General features: G+C 52.8%; 1 protein-coding gene across 1 annotated transcript in view; it reads right to left on the reverse strand.

Moving 5' to 3' along the window:
• Positions 1–1,460: 1,460 nt before the first annotated feature.
• The window catches only part of LMX1A (LIM homeobox transcription factor 1 alpha), a 41,444-nt gene continuing 25,688 nt past the window's right edge, over positions 1,461–17,216 (reverse strand). Inside the window, exons 3-8 of the mRNA XM_041420109.1 lie at positions 7,888–8,120; positions 3,019–3,188; positions 2,798–2,875; positions 2,626–2,695; positions 2,333–2,506; positions 1,461–1,732 (exon numbers count right to left, since the gene is read on the reverse strand). Coding sequence (XP_041276043.1) covers positions 1,572–1,732; positions 2,333–2,506; positions 2,626–2,695; positions 2,798–2,875; positions 3,019–3,188; positions 7,888–8,120 — 886 coding nt within the window. The 3' untranslated portion in view covers positions 1,461–1,571. The remainder of the gene's footprint in view (positions 1,733–2,332; positions 2,507–2,625; positions 2,696–2,797; positions 2,876–3,018; positions 3,189–7,887; positions 8,121–17,216) is intronic.

Raw genomic sequence — 17,216 nt, forward strand, 5'->3', positions numbered from 1 at the left:
AATTTTCTTTTTTTTGTCTTTTTTAAATTTCATCTCGGTGCGCGATTTCTGACAGTGCTGTCAGCATCTCCCGCCGGGTCAGCCATCTCCAGACCCTGCTACATTCAGTGTCAGACCGGACGGCGGCGACCAGCCAGTGTTTTCAGCCTCACAGTCACTTGCACGTCTCTACGGGTTGTCGCTTACATCGTTTGTGAACAGCAGCACAAAAGGACACAACGCATGAAAACGAGAGTGGGGGTGAGGTGAGGGCCACCTGAAGGCTCCACCCCAAGGAGAACTTCCCCCAGGTTCCCCCAGGTCTGGCAGGGAACGGCAGGGCTGTCCCTCCTTTCTGCTTCCCCTGAGGGGTGGGGGCTTGGGCTGCAGCGTTTCCCAGTGCCAGGACACCAGCTCACACCGGCCTAGCACCCAGATTGGAGGATATGAGATGGGGTCGCTGGTGGAGGCAGGCTGGGACCTGCTGGGGAAGGGAAAGGCGATGTGGAGAAGCATGGCTGAGCCCCGACGGGCTGGGATGTCCACCAGCTCCAGCATGTCCATGCCACACAGACCTCCTGGACACGTCCAGCAGTGGGGCAGGACCTGGCCACCACGCTGCCCACACCAGTCTGCTGGCAAAAAGCAGGTTTCTGGACCCAGCTCTGCTCTGTGTTTCAACTGCACCTCAAAACCAGTGGGGCAACCTGAGAACACGGAAAATAACCAACCCCAAAACCCTGACCTGTTGCCTGAAATGAACTGATGTTCCTTCCCTGCCACTGGGCTTTTGCAACCTAAACATAACGTTTATAAAAAGTAAAATTATTTCCTCTTATAACTTAAGTGCATTGAGTATTTCCTTAAATATGGTTCACACTGAAAATAAAGTTACTTTTGCTGTACAGTAAATTTCTGATAGACTTAGAAATAAACTTTTTGTTGATACAATCTGGCAGGTGTGGCCGTGCAGTGCAACACTCCCAGCCACACGGCCCTGCACGCACACATATGCGTGCCCACACTCACACACATCCACACACACAGCCCCATCCTCGGGGACAGGGACAATGCTAGGGGTTTCTAGCTCTCTATATTCACGTGGGAACATCTATCTTAAAAGTCCCTATGTTTAAGCAGCAGGCACTCAAACTGGTTGAGGGAACAGAGGGGAAAAAACCAAACCCTGCAGCGACATTTTCCCCTCGTGTTTCTGCAGAGCGTTGTCAGCTTTTCAGATTTCCAAGCCCAGCTGATGCTGCAGGCTTTCCCCATGAAGACCAGCAGTTTGCTCTTTCTAAAGGTGGGATACAGCGCTGGGATGCTCCTACAGGAGAATCCCCCTCCCCCTGCCGAAACGAGAAATTCGTGTCCCCCTCTGAAATTTGAAAATCCACCAGCCAGCTGCAAAAACCACTCCTGTCCCTAATCCTAGGCTCCTAAGAGAAACATGAAACTATGCAACCCATAACTTAACTCGCTCCTTGGGAATCCCAAGCTACAACATTATTTGACGGCATCCCAGCAGAGCTGCTCCCTTCCCTCCCAACCCTGGGAGCTCTGCGGCCCCTCCTGGGGGGACCACGCTGGGCTCAGGAGGTGAAGTAGGAGTTCTGCATGGAGTACAGGTGGTCGATGGGGTTTCCCACTCGTGCCTGGAGTGGCCCTGCATCTGCTGTGCCGAGGAAGCAGTCCCCCAGGTTGCTCAGTGAGGTATCGTCGCTGTCCAGGTCGTGGAAGAGGGGCTCGGCACCTTGGGAAGCAAGGAAGGGACAGGAGGGGTTCAGAGCCTGCTCCAGCACCTCCACAGTGCCTGGTGCCCCCAGATTTTTTAGGGATGCCTTAGGATTTTAGCTTTTGCATTTTTCAAATCCAGTACTGCTTTAGTGTATAACTCTGAACTCCATACAGAGTGTTGGCTGCTGTCTTCACATTTTGGTCAGACAAAACAATCCCTCTGGGCCTGAAACTCAAGGACACCCTACAGCCTCAGACCCCAAAGAGTGTAAACAAAACTGAACTGGGGAGGAGCAAACTGGGGGTAAATGACTTCATTACCTGAAGCTGTAATTGGAGGATTAACCCCTGATATGTAAATGGACCAAACTTATATCTGTCTGAAAAACTCGTGACCATTGTCCATCTTGGGTGTAGCCCCTTGGGCTTTTGACTGCCTTAATGTACCTAAAGGTATTTCAGTAAATACCTGCTTTTATTCTTTTAACTTTGTCTGACCTCTGTTTTTAGGTAAGCCTGAAAAAGGCATCAGTAGCACAAGGCATTTAGGGATGAGGGGACCCCACCACAACCCAGCATCTCTTTGAAGGAGAAGAGAGCATCCCCAGAGCCCTACCGTAGGGGTGCATGTGGTCTCCGGGCATCTGGGGCGGGGTGAGTCCCTGCCGGAAAGGGTCGGAGCCGTAGACACCCTGCTCCATGCCCAGCAGCTGCTGCGGCGGGGGCAGGGCGGTGTAGGGATTCAGCATCCCCTCCAGCCCTGTGCCGCCGCCGCCGCCGTTCGACTGGGCTGCAAGGTAAGATCAAGATAAGATCAAGTCATTGGTTGATGGTTTTTGGGTGGCTGAGCTCTGCTTCGAAGCCTGGAGAGGGCTGGGAGATGGGGAAACCCGAATTGTGAGGGGGTACCTGAGCTCAGGCGCTGTGTGTTCTGCTGGTCCTGCTGCTGCTGCTGCTGCCTCCGGGCGAGCTTCTTCATCTGGGAGAGAGGAAAGGGAAAAAAACGGAATGAAATCATCCCCTGGCCAAAGCCAGGAGGGAGAGAGCCCCAGCAATGGGTGCTGGCACCCCCTGCACCCACCTTTGCTCGCTGGTTCTGGAACCAGACCTGCACCACACGGACACTCAGCCCCGTCTCTGCCGCCAGCGTCTCCCGCACCTGGAGAGAAGAGCGACAGCGGCATCTCTCAGCCCACTCAGCTTTTCAGGGGGACTTCAGGAAGGGTCAGATCAGGCAGGGCAAGGCCATGCTCAGCACCCAGGACATCCCCAAGAGCTGGGCATGGGCTCTTCTCCCCGTACCTTCCTGCAGGGCTTGGAGGAGACCTCAAACGACGCCTTGAACGCCCTCCGCTGCTGCGTGGTCAGGATGGTCCGTGGCCTCTTGGGCCGTTTGTGATCCTTCCCGTCCTCAGCGCCCTTCCCCGAGGCCTGGCCCAGCTTGCAGATGCTGTCCTCATCATCACTTTTGCCTAAGGATGAAAAAAAAGCAGGTCCTTTACAGAAAACAGGCGGCACACATCATCTCCAGCATGGTCAGAATAATCTGAGAGGTTTAAAACAAGCTGGTGTTGGTGGGGATCTTGTTCTGAGTATGTGAGAAGCTGAGGTTTGGGAGTGGGGGAGAGCTACTGGCGCTTGAAGTCTGTGACTGCTCAGCCAGCAGATGTGTTTTTGGGTTCTTCTTTTCCCCAACAGTCTGAGCAGCTGCAATGTGAAACCCTGGGACAGCTGATTTTCCCTCCATCAGAGCCAGATCTCTGCCTGCTTCACAGGAATTTCCAGCCAGACCACAGCTGGGGACACATCTGGACAGAGAGAGACAGGTCACATCACCCAGGTGAGGGGCCAGCAGTTGTCAAGGACCACTGTGCCCCTGGGGCTGTCCCCCAGCCCAGGTGGAGACAGAGGTTGGGTCCCTCTGCCCAGGCAGACCAGGCTGGGGAGATCAGGGGGATGGGTGAGCAGGGATGCTCAGAGAGAGCAACATGTTAGCCAAGAACCCCTCACAAACACCTCCTGACCTGCTCTACCATGGAGGACAACTCCCTTCAGAGCACAGACTTTTATTCATACATATAAGGGCCACCTTTCTGCCTGTTATTTCCTTCTTTCTGTGGAGTTTTAAATCTCCCTGGAGAGAAACCCAGGGTCTTTCAGCCTTCACCCCTCAGGTACTCACTGTGATGTGCTGCCCCACTGCATTCCCAGGCACTGGGGTGTATCTCCCCGCTGCTCTCCACCACTCAGGGCATGGAGCCTTTGGGCAGGAGCTGCTCCGGGAAAGTGGGCAGTGCCTCTTCCCAGCTCTCCTCATTTACTGCACCTCCCCTGCTGATGACCTTGCTTGCTCAGCCCACGCGGGAAGGGCTGTGATGCAGGTTTGACAGCACCTTCCCCCTGGCTAGCTATAAATCACTTACAGCCTTTTCCAGAAAGCTCCTCCAGTGTTCATCTGGGAATGGCTAATGGAGCTGAGGTGCTGGCTGGATACGGATGCGGGCTCTGCAAGGCTGTGCTTGGCCAGGAGGCTGCTGTGGCTCTGGGATGTACCAGGGAGTGTGAGCCTGGCTCAGGGTAATTCATGGGGAAAACAGGCCAGGTCAAACCCCACAGCAAGATCACACACAGCAGGAAAGTTTCAATCCAATGCCAGCCCAGATGGGAATGAGGAAAGGCGGGAGCAGATCTCCAGGGTGAGGGGAGGCAAAGATCCCAGAGGAGCAGCAAGAATGCTCTCAGGCACCAGTTACCTCTTCTCTCCAGACTACTGGGCTCTCTCCTGGGCTCCAGCCAGGAGACCTTCCCTGTTAGTGGGCAGGGAGAGCTCTTGGTGCTGGCAGTCCCCAAAGAGCTGGGAGCTGGGTCTGGCCCTGGGAACCAGAGCCTTGCTGCTGCTCCATCTCCCTTCTTACTCCCAGCACACCCATGACATTCCCACACCAACAGGAAGGACAAACTGATGTTTCCTTGCACGTCCCGGCTGAGGGATGCCACACTGGAGCAGGTGAGGGGAGGCCCGAGCTGTGGAGCCTCTGGTGGCTGATGGGGCTGAGCAGGAGCTCCTGCTGCTGCTGCTGCTCCCTCCTTCCCAGTGCCAGGTCCCTGCTCTGCCAAGCTGCTGGCTTTCCTGAATGCTGAAGGAGTTTAATTTTGGATGGAAAGGTAGAAATTTTTACAAATCGTGGGAGAAGGAATGTCAACTGGTGCCTGAGTCCATCTGCACCCAAGCATGAGGTCAGCACCCCACTCTCCTCCAGCCCAGGAGGAGCAGAGCATGGCAGCCCAGCACGGCAGAGCCACAGGCTCATGGGCTCCATCAGCTCCATGATGCTCAAAACCCCCTCCAAGGGGGAAAACCCGCTCAGAGCAGCCTCTCCAAGCCCTCCCCCCGCCAACACCTGCTCCCCAAATCCCTCCCAGTGTCAAAGGGAAAGAAGGAAAAGTGAAGCCGGATTTGGCGGGGTATTACTTTTAATTAACTCTCCCTTTCAAGCCTTTCCCCACTGAGGAGGGGGGAGAAATTAATGAGTGTCTGGGGCTGCCCTGACGTCACCTGGGAAGGGGCCGGGGCGATGGATATTGTGGATATTGTGCTGCGTGCCCCCGCTCCGACCTGCCGGGCCCACATCCCGCCGCCGGGGCCAGGACATTCCTCGCTCGGGAGGATTTAGGGAGAGCAGAAACGTTAGGACGTTTTTAATTGGAAAGCAGGGTCCTCTTTCAGAGGGGCTTGTTTACTTAGGCTGGGCGGCGGAGGCTCGGGGGAGGCAGTAATTGAAGCGAGGGTTTGGGAGATTACAGACAACATATGGCTCGCTTTTTATCTGCGCTTTCTCATAAAGTGGCCCTTGGTGTGCGGCGGCCGGGGGGAGGGAGGGAGAGAGCCTGGGGGGCTTCAAAGCAGCCGGGGGGGGGGGCCAGGGAAGAGGCTGGAGGAGCTCATCACATGCTGCTGGTGAGGGGCATCCGGAGAGGGGACACCACTCTGCATCTCCTGGCACGGCACTGGGGTCTGGGGGCAGGAGAAGCCAGCACGCACTGAGCATCCACCGGAGACGTGTACCTGGGCTGGTCCCTGCTGGGTCGTTGTCCCCAGAGCCATGCAACAAAGCTGGGAGCCACCAGAAGCAGACAGGGATTGTGGATGGGACAAGCTATGGGGTCTGTGGGGAGACGGCAGGGGCCGGGACCCCCCAGTCAGAGCCTGCCAGGCCATGTCAGGGGCTTTGGGTTAGGTTTCTGCTCAGCCAAGGGGTTGCCTTGCCCTTTTGACTCCCACACTGGCCCTTCACATCCCTCAGGTCTCAGCTGGAGTTTCCACCAAAATAAGTTTTTCCCCTGGAGGTTTTTGCTAAGCTGAGGCTCTTGGTTTGGCCGGAGCTGCTGGCACTGGGGCTGGACCACAGGCTGATGAGTCGCTGGGGAGGAAAAGCTCCCCAACCTTTCCCCAAATGCCCTTTTCCCCCACTAGGAACAAACCCAAACCATTGTGGCTGATCTGCTTTCTCTTCCACGTGACATCTCCTCATTGGCTCCTATTTTAACTGAAAAGGGTTTGTATATCCCAGAGAAAAAAATAGTAATTCTTCAATCAGTTAAGGACTTTCCCAGGGCTAAGGGAAGAGCCAGTGCCAGTGGGCTGGATCCTCCTGCACTTCTGTATCTCCAGCTCCTCCAGTGCTGAACCATCACTCACCAGCTCCCCCCAGCCACCTCCACCCATGGACTCACTCTGATTTTTAAACATCACCACTGTTAATTGCAAGGAAGAAGGACTTTTTTGGCCTGAGCAAGCAGGGTTGCAGGGCTCACACAGAGCCCATACAGCCAGTGCTGCAAGACAGACGGGCTTTCGCTGCAGAGGAGCTCAATATTAAAGAGAAATACAGGCTTTGGGCAATTTTTGCTCCCCATCTATGAAAACCATCCCCATCCCTTCACAAATCTTCTCCCAGTTACAGCACTCCAGTGACAGAGAGCACCAGGCTTTGTTGTGTCTGTGCTTCACACCTTAACAACACACTCCTAATCTTGATTTTTACTTTTTTTTTTATCCAGTGCTTTGCTCCAGCAGGGAAAAGACAGCCCCATTTGCCCTCCCACCACAGCTGCTGGCAATCTTTTCCAGAGCAGAGAATTTCAAAGGTAAATCCTTTCCCTCCACAAAGCAGACTTCTCCCCAGTGAGGGATTTTAAAGGGAACTGAGAGACTGGTGAGGAGCAGGGCTCTGTGGGGATGGTGTTATCCTGAGGATTTTGGCTAGGAGATCATCAGATCATTTCCACCCTCCCAGTCCCCAGCGCTGGGCTTTCTTACTAAATTTGTCTTCCTGGGAAACATTCAGGTTTAATTTGCATTGACTGCAGATAACATATTTTAATGCTGGTCTGATGCTCTGGGCAACCTAACCTGACTGTGACACCCTGGCTGGAGCAGGATGCTGGCCCACTGCCCACTTCCAGCCACAGGGCCACCTCTCCTGCAGCCCCCTTGGCTCTGCAGTGTCCCCATGATGGGTCACCAGGCTGGTTCTGCCCATCAGCTGCCTCAGAAGCTGTTGGGGACACAACGGCTCTGCAGTGTCCCCACAGTGTCCCCATGATGGGTCAAGCAGGCTGGTTCTGCCCATCAGCTGCCTCAGAAGCTGTTGGGGACACAAGGTTTGCAGACTCCCTGCTGCCAGCTCATGTTTCAGCTCTGTGCCTCAGTTTCCCCTTGTTATTAAAAGGGGTGACTACAGCAGAAGCAGCTCACTTCTTGTTCTCAGCCTTTTCAGAGCCCCAGGCAGGGACACTGAGGACAGGGGAGGGACAAAGGTTTAGCCCAAGGTTTAGTCAGTGTCCAGCTCTCCCTGCCACATCTAGGGAAGCTGCACACCCCTTGGGTGGCGTGCTGGTGCCCTGCACAGGCCAGGAGCACAAACCCCTCCAGAAACGAGCCTTATCAGGTGGGATGGTCACAGAGCATCCTCCAGCCCTGCAGCCCCTCACTGCTGAGCTCCTTGCTCAAGCCCTCACCACCGAGGTGCTGGAGGATCTTACAGAGCTCATCCTCTCAGACCAAAGGGCAGAAGCTCAGGGCAGCGAGCCCAAACCTCACCTCCAGACCCCGGAGGGGCCTGGGAGCGGGACCAGCCAGGGAGACGCCGGGCGCGGGCGGCCCCTTACCAGAATCCGACAGAGCCGGGCTCACCAAGCTCAGCAGCTCCCGCTCCTTCTCGTAGTCGCCCTTACAGAGGAGCTGCCCCTCCTTCAGCACGAACTCGTCGCCCTTCTGCAGGCGCCGCTCGCAGACGCAGCAGCAGAAGCAGTGCAGGTGGTAGACGCTCTTCTGGGCGCGCATCACCAGCTCGCTGGGCGCGATGGCCTCCAGGCAGCCCGCGCACTTCACCGCGAACAGCCTGCGGGACAAGCGAGAGGACAGCCCGCCGTGACACCCCGCGGGGCTGGGACAAGGCGTGGGGGAGCCACGGTGGGGACATGGATCAGCACAGCGGCGCTGTGCCACCCCCACGGAGCACCGAGAGGCTGGGGACAGCGGTGCTGGCACTGCGCAGTGACAGGGGGACGTGCTCTCAGTGCCGCACAGTCATCCAGTGCCAATGGGGTCAACTTTAGTTAGTCAACATCAGTGCTGCTTTTGGGCCAACTTTAGCAGTTTTGGGGCTCACCAGATGCTTACCATACATGTGGTCAAGTGATGAAGAACCCAACACCCAAAAAACAAAGGTATCAAACCCAACAGCCCAGCTACCACCACCACAGGACAGCACCAGCTCCACACGAGTTCCATCAAGCCAACTCCCCATTGTCACCTCCCTCCGGCTCATGCCGAGACCCAAGGAGATGCTGGAGGCAGCAGTGGGGTCAGGGAGCTCATCTTTGTCTCTCCACAGGCACCAGGAAAAAGTATCCCCACCTCCCTCACCCACAAACCACCCCATCCTTCTGGCCTGGGTCACCCCATCCCCACTTGTACAGGAATGGACACACAGGAATGTTTAAATCATAAAAATCACGAATTTCATAATAAATATCATATCTAATGTATCATAAAAATCACGAATTTCATAATAAATATCATATAACAGAAATCAGAAACACATCAGGAATGTCTGATATATCATAAAAATCTCCAAGACAGCAAATCTGGGGTTAAGGCCAGTGCCAGACTGAAGACTTGATGTGTCAAAAGGAAAAGGAAAAGCTCAGCTTGTTCCTGACATTGACGTGACAGCATTTGAGGCATCCCTAATTAAACCGTTCCCAGGTTTCAAGACTGGCTCTAGACTTAAAAGCCAATAATAACAACAACAACAGCAATAACACTTTAGGTTGGAACAGAGCTTTTCTTTCTCCCAGTTTAAATGTCCTTACTGAGAATGATCAATGATTTATAGCTGGGGGAAACTGAGATGAGAGGAGCAGAGGTGGCAGTATCAGTGTTGGCTTCAGAGGACTTAGAGGAACCTGGAATTAACCTTAGGGCCAGATATTTTCAGTAAATGGGGTGAGAGGAGCAGAGGTGGCAGCATCAGTGTTGGCTTCAGAGGATTGGAGGAACCTGGAATTAACCTTAGGGCCAGATATTTTCAGTAAATGGGATGACCAACAGAGATTTTTGAAGGTATCAAACCAGAACCTCTTTGCCACACCCAGATATTTGAGTTCTTGGCTCGGACATCACATAGAAAAAACCCCACTTGTTTACCCAGAAATATCTGTGGGAACTGGACATTATTATTCCCCTGTCTTGGTGACTTTGGCCCAGAAAGAGAAGTCAAAAGTCAGCACACATCCTGCAGAGGTTACCTCCGAGCTTTCAACCCCCCCCTTTTTTTTTTAGCCAGCACAAAAACCCACATAGGAAATGCGCTGAATCAGCCCTGTTCTGACAAGCAGAGGACCAGATATATGCAAAACCCTCACAGGAAAACCATCAGAAAATAGGGATTGTTTGAAAAAGTGCCTATTTCCTCCCAGGTTTTCCCCAGACAGTGTTGGCAAGCACAAGGGTCTGGTGCAACATTCTCCCCTTGCCAGCCAAATCCTGGGCACCCTCAGCAAAACGTGGCATTCCCAAAGAAGTAGGAAAGGGGTGTTATAAAGCTTTTATAAAACACAATCATCACCAAAGAAAGTGGGAAATCATCAAATAAAAAGGTTAGGGAGTTCAAATTGCCATTAGTAGCTTTTATTTTTCTACATCCAGCTTTAATTCCCCAAGTTTACCTACAACTGCCTGTCCCTAAGATGTATTTCCAACATCCCTGTGAATGCCCTGCAAAGAGAGGCATGTGCATTCCCTTGAAAGCATCCCTTCTGAAGGGTCATTTTTTTCTTGTTCCAGCTCTGACATACACTGGCTTGAGTTAATATTTCTGTAGTCACTTCATCTTTAATTATGTCTCTTTTATGTCAAAGTGGAGGCTATTTGTATTCATCTGGCAACACATTCTCATCCTGTTTAAATGATGTTTAAGCTCTACCTGTTGGGATTACCAACTGCTCTCAGTAATAAAACATTGATAAGATATTGCATTACTGCCATCTAATCTCCAGGAATAAATGTGCCTAAAATTTGTTTCCCAGGCATTTATTAGAGAGCCACAAGCCTTTGCCAACCAGGCACAGCAGCACCACCCCAGCAGTGGATGTTTCCAGGCCCAAAGCGTGCTGCACAGCAGGAAGGTGTGAGATTTTGGTAAATGGCTGCCTGATATCAGAGACTTAACCCATTCCTTGGTTGCTGAATAAATGATTATATTTCCAAAGCAGCTCCCACTGAGGGAAGCCATTCAGTCCAGGTGTCTTTCACTGCCCAGTGCAGGACTCCCCCATCCCTGGGCAACGTGAGCTGCAGAAAAATCCCCATAAAACCTCTTCCACAGTATGAAACCAAAGAGAGCTCCTTACAAACACACAATAAACTGAGACCTCAGGCACTAAAAGGTCACAGGCATTAAAAACACAATCTGGCACAGGTAGTAATGGAGAGAGAGCAAAGGGTCTTGTTGGTGTCTCAACTCCCTTGAGATAAGCCTGTACCCTTGAGATCCAGACTCTAGCAATTAATTTAACATTTTAGCCTGAGTGAGACACACCAGCCTGGATCTAGAGAGGTTTTCCTCCACCTCTGGGACCTTCAGCTGCATGCCCAGCTCTCTCCTGCTTCACTTACAGCATTTTAGGGATGCTTTAGTTCTCAGTAGGGTTTTTTTTTTCCCCTTCATAACCTGGGGTTCCAAAGCTAAGTCAGGCCTGACTGGCAGCACTGGGTTTGTTTAGCCAGGTGGGAAGCTGGCCAGGATGCCTGGGATGCTTGGTGGAGAACCAGGCTGCCACCAGCAGCTCAGTAAACACCTCATTGAAGCACTGACAGTGAGTATTTGTAAATAAACACGCTCAACATGCTCAACTTTAGGAGGAACTGGAACAAAAAGGTAGTGATGTGAGCAATTTTTATCACCACACATAGCCTTTGTGTCTGATCTCAAAAACATTCCTATTCTTGGGGGTTTGTTTTTTGTTTGGTGGTTTGTTGTGTTTTTTTTTTTTTTTTTAAAGTTTAGGTCTCTTTAGAGGCAACCTGCAGTTTTGAAGCTGAAAGGGACTGGTGGTACCTTTCAAGAAAATGTTGTATTTGTATTGTATTCATCTGGTGGCACATTCTCATCCTGTTTTCAAGCAAAATATTTGGGCATTTCCAAAAGCGCAACATTTCTGGCGGCGTTAGGCGTATCCCCCAGCATGCAGCCCCACTTCTCCATGCCATTCCTCCTTCCCAACAAAGCATCCCAGACCTCTCACCAGGAGTTTCCCATCCATGCAGCACCACCAAAACCTAAAAAAACACCAACACGCGGCCAAAGCCACCTCTGGGATGCTGCACCTCCCGATGGCCGGGGCGCAGCGCGGGCAGCCCCGTTTCCCAGCAGAGCCAGCAGCTCCTCTTTCCCCCTTCCTGCGGAGGTGACAGGCTGAAAGGGGCCGTGATTGACGGGCGCTTCCCGGCTGCTGTCTGTCTGCGTGCCCCGCATACAAAGGCGGCCCCGCGGAGCCTCCCGAGGCGGGGATGCCGATATTAAATCCTGACGGACAAATCTCAATCGCCGAGCGTTGGGTTGGGGCGGCAGGGAAGGTGAGGCAGCTCTGCTTCCCTCCCTGCCTGCACCAGGGATGTGGTGAGAGGGGCAGGGGCAGCCACTGAGTGAGCCCACGTTGGCAGCATCCACAGGGATGTTGAGTTTTCCAACACACTTGTGCACAGACCTGCCCCACTCACCCCATGTTGTGATCACGGCTCGGGAGGAGCCGGAGGAGATCCTGACTTGTTGGAATCCTGGATGCTGAGAATTTTAAATTTTCTGTGCTGAAGGGCACAGACCGACAAGAAAATACTAAACTGGCACTGACCAACCTGCCAGGAGGTACTGGGAGCTCCAGCCTGGCCACTCAGAGCCATCTCCAGATGATGAATCCCACCAAGGCCACAATCCTGGTGTGATGAGCCAAGAACCATGCGCAGCCCAAGAGGTGCAGGAGGAGGCTGGCAGTGAATGCCAGCAATGAGCCCCAGGGAGTGAGGACACCAGATTGAGTTGTCTTGGCACTTGGACATCTTCTCACCCACTGCCACTCGCTGCAAGGGGGGACAGCACCAGGTCCTCGAGAGGCTGGCAGTGGAAAAATGCCGCTTTGCTGTCAACCCTGCACCCGTGGCTTGGGAATGAGCAACTGCCCTGCTGCTGCTGCTGGGCTCACGTCACCCTGTCCCTGCCCCAGTCCCCACAGAGCCAAAGGAGGAGGCAGTGGGCACGGACCATGGCCAGGCAGGAAGGGGATGGTGACAGTGAGGGTATCCCCCAGCTGCAGCCATGGGGCACCCAGTGGATCCTTGGCCCTGGCAGGAGGGGTGCTGGCACCACGGGAGCAACTGAGAAAGAGCTGAGTGCATGTCAGCGCTGTGGAGAGCAGGCTGGCACATCCTGGGCATGGGAAGCGCAATCCACAGGGCAACTCCACACTAAGGATCATCTCCAAACCCCACACTGTGTCTCCAGCTCCCAAGCTGATGGAGGAAAGCTCCTGCAGCTGCCCTCACTTCCCTCCCTGTGCACCCCAAGCCCTTGGGGAGCTCTCTGGTGGGACAGAGGAGGGATGTTTTCCCCGGGGCTCTTCTCCTGACCCTTCCCCGTCTCCCAGCTCCCTCCCCCCCGAGGCGGACAAGTGTTCGCTTTACTGCCTGGCAACGGGGCCGGGGCTAAGCTTGCTAAAATATGAGTGTTTTTTGGCTGGAGTACCAGAAGGCTGCAGTCCTACAGAGAGAAAAAAATTGAGCACTCCATGCCATGGCTCCAGAAAGGGGGAGAATTAGGTTTCACACCGAGCAGGCTGGACCATGGCATTCTTTAGTTAATGCTTAACAAACGCCCAAACAAAAGCAGCCAACTTCGCTGCATGTTTGTAAAATGTATTCTCAGCAGATTCAGGTTTATTGGAGAATTCGCTCGCTCTGCAGCAAGTGGCGTTTTCCTTTTTTTTTTTTTCCTCCTCTTTAATTTCCCTTCTCTTCCCTCCCCCCCAGCTCAAGCCCTTCTCATTCCTGCTGCCTGAATGCATCTTCCAACACTTTGAGGGGACATGGCAACCGAGCTGAAACGGGCTTATTTCACCCCAGGGGCTGATACGAGCTCGCCTCCATGGCCCTGGGGTGCAAGTTCTCCCCAGGGTTCAGCTGAGCTGCTGCTGCCAACAGGGAAGAGGGAGTCCAAAAAGCCCAGATTTGTCCTCTGGCAGATTCACCCCTGGTGAATCACTGATTCACTTGGCTGGTGGTTGTATGCTCCAAGAGGCTAGGAGAGCGAGGAAAGGAGGAGAAGCCTGAGAGCTTCTCCTATTTTTGGCCTTTCTTCACCTAACCCAGCTCTCTCAGTGTCCTAACCCAGTGGTTCTTCCCTATTCAGCATCCCACTGTGCCATGCATTCTCGGAGAGCCCATCATGGCAGAGGATGCCAAAAAGCACAGCTTGCTCTCAAAGGCAGAGCCAGTGTTGGGCATGGCCGAAGTGTGGAGGAGGGGGCAGCCCCATCCAGGGACCCAGGGACTTTGAAGAGGTTAAATTACGGATTCTGTGCATGGGTGTCCTGCAGGAGCATCCCTGAAGGAGCTCCTGCTCTGATGCAAGCACCTGAGCAGGTCCCATGTTCCCCCCAGAGGACACTGGTGATGAGGGACACGCTGGGGAGCTGCGGCAGAGAGGAAAGGGGAAGCAGCAGAGGAGAGGAGGTTGATGCTGGGCTGTTCAACCCTCCTTCTGCTACATGGGAACCATCCAAGCTTTCCCAGGAAAGGGCACCTTCGCCCCTGACTCCTGGACAGGGTCCAAAAGTGGTCACTTAACACCTCCCAGACCCTCCAGAGACCACAGCAGGGGCACTGCTACAATGATGGGGTTAAGTAAACAGACAAACGAAGCCTTCCCAGTGAGCAGCCACTGCCAAAACACACCAGCAGCCCTCCCTGTGTCCAAGTAAAAGGTGGAGCAAGTGCACATCTTCCAAGGCTGTTCTGTGTTGCTCTGTTTCTGATCAAGGACTCACTAATAAGACTTTCACCAACAAGGTGCTACAGCAGCTCTGTCCCCCCTCCAGGAGCCTGATAAAAATCCTCAGCTCGATGGCAGGAGTGACCAGAAAGTGACCTCCTGAGCAAGGCCAAGACCAAAATGCTGATTTTCCTCCCCAGTTTCCCTAAGGACCCCTTCTTTTTGTGTCCCCCCACCCTCAATAACAGCATGTCGCATCAGACAGGGACTTGGTCCCATCCCAGCACTGACGACGAAGCACCAGGTTTTAGAAGCACAGGTAGGAGGGGGAGAGGCACACACAACACCACGTCCAGGCCCAAATGCCATCCCAGTGAAGCCAACCCAAGGATCAGTCCCATCCAGCCCACAGCCCAGCAGTCCTGCATCCAAGCGATGCATCTCCCACCAAGCTGAATTTTGAGCAGCGACCCCCCTCATCCCCCCCATGCCCCCAAGAAAACAAGGATAATTGAAAAACCACAATATCACTAGTCAAATTTAATATTGAGAGTGAGTGAGCGGGAGCCAGAGGTCAGAATTAATTACACCCCACCATATTTCAGCACGCTGCCGCAGCTCCGTGTCCTTTCCTTGGGGAGCAGTGCTTCCATAGAGAGGTCGACAGACATTATTAGAAAGGACTGATTTAAACGTACCCCCAGGAGCTTTTCAGCTTGTCTCTTCAGAGCCTTTGTTTGTACTGAGATTAATGGAGAGGCAAATGATGGAAAAGCAAAGTCACCAGGAGCAAGAGGATGTGCCATTGCTGCCGCCACCACCCCGATTTGGCTGGCTTTGTGAGCGGGGCAGGAATAACCAGGAGAGAAGGAAACACTGTTCATGTCATTCATTTTGTGGATAAAAATGTGAAGATCTTGAAAACTACTCTTTTTTTTTTGTTTGTTTTCCAAGAAAAAGATATCCTGGCTGAAACCTCCTGCAGGCTGGCTTTCCTACCCCCTTGGGGATTTTACACACACACTGGTTTTTTGACGTGCTGTACCACCGTGGGGGAAGGAGTTATTTTCATTCTGCTCCAGATTAATGTACTCCTCTTGCAAGTCATTATATTTGTTTCTGATTTTTTTTTAAACCTCCTGTGATGGAAAATTAATACCGACACAAACCAAAATTAAACCTTTCTATTTTCCATTCAGATTTTCAAACAGAGAGTTATACAAAACAAACAAACAAACAAAAAAAAGAAAACAACAAAGGAAAGATAGAGCATTCCGATCAAACAGAAATCTCATTCCTTGGGCACAGCCAATTCTTTACTGGTTCCAGCCCTGAACAACCTGATCCACATGCAAGTGAGCCCTGCTCCAAGCAGAAGGAGGACTGAGAAGATTTCCAGTCCTTTCCAGCCCCAACTCCCTTGTGATGCCACAAATTCACCTCCACCTTGTACCAACAGGTTCAAAAAGGGACCAGGCAAATCCAGGGGACTGAGTGCAACACCTGCCTGGACCCACAAGTCCAACCTCACCTTTAGGACACCCCAAATCCCAAATCCCCCAGGGCTCCCCGGCCTTGCAAGGCTTTCCTGGAGCATCCCCACTGAGGCCAATGCGGGTGCACAGGGTCCAGCCGGGAGCCTCGACTGCTCCCGAGTCTCCTAGGCTACAATCAAGGCTTGCCTTTCCCTTTATTAAACAGAAACCCCACGTTCCCCCCAAGGGCTCTGGGAGCATCCAGGGATGGGGCTGCAGGAGCTGCCGTTTCCCAGGCGTTTAACATTCACCAGGGGTGTTTGCGCCGACGTGCCGACGCGGCAAATTCTCATTAGGAGGCGGCCAATATCCTGTGGAGCTTCCCGGCGCTCCGGTGGCCATAAAAATCGCTCGGCTGTATAAAAACCAAACAGAGTAAACTCACTTGGACACAGGGAGCAGCTGCTTCGGAGCAGCTCGGCAAACAGAGATCGGCGGGAGCGCACCGGGCGCTGCCGGCAGGGAGATAGCGCTCTCCCGCCCCGCTTATTTCTTGCCTTATCTTTTATTTCCCTCACCCTCGCGCAGGGTTTTGCATAAATATCATCTGTGTGTGTTGTCAAGTTGTTGGGAAGGGGTTGAGGGTTTGTTGGGTTGTTTTTTTCCTCCCCTCAGCAGCATCTCCACAATGGGAAGCAGCTGCTGCGGCTAACGGGCTGCTCCGGAGCAAAAGCTGCGCTCACATGGAGATATCTCAGAAGAATCATCCTTCATACATAGCTCCGTGCACTAGAGAGCACTATAACATGTGTTTCCATGAAGTTTGTTAACTACTCGGCTAAACAAGCGTGCTGGAAATGCCAGAGGAATATGCTCTGGAATGAGTGGAAATACTCGTCTGAAAAGACATTAAATTTAAGCCATCTTTTTTTCCCCCCCGCTTTCGTAGCTCTGCTGAGCTCATGTTGCTGCTCTCTCCTGGTGTGTGCTCTCAGGATGGGGTTTAGGGAGATGTTTGGGGTGTGTTTTGCAGCCTCGTGGCACTTGAGACAGGGATGAGGTAACAGATGATGGTACATGGGGGGCGTTCCATGCCATCAGTGGTCTGTGGATGCGGAGGCAGAGCCAGTCCAGCAGCTCATCCTCTGTGATCCCTGCAAGAGACCTGAATCCAAAATGACATCTCACATGTGGAAAATCAGAGCTCTGCCTTTCATGGGCCTGAGCATCAGCTTCTGGGAGGTACAGAGCATCCTAGAGGGGCTCAGTCTTACAAGAGTCTTATAAGAGCAATAAAACCTCGGGAAAATTTGACTATGAAGAGTTCAAAATTTGCTTGAGCTTCCCTAGAGCTTTTTCCTCTTCAGTCTGAGGAAGTTCACATTTTTAGCCAATGCTCTCTTGAAAATTCAGTAATCCACCAATGCACATCCAAACCTCTTTTTGATTTCTGTGTAGTGAATGCATTTCAAGG

The sequence above is a fragment of the Onychostruthus taczanowskii genome, unplaced genomic scaffold (assembly GCF_017590055.1).
Source record: "Onychostruthus taczanowskii isolate IOZ18803 unplaced genomic scaffold, ASM1759005v1 scaffold63, whole genome shotgun sequence".
Classification (NCBI taxonomy): Eukaryota; Metazoa; Chordata; class Aves; order Passeriformes; family Passeridae; genus Onychostruthus; species Onychostruthus taczanowskii.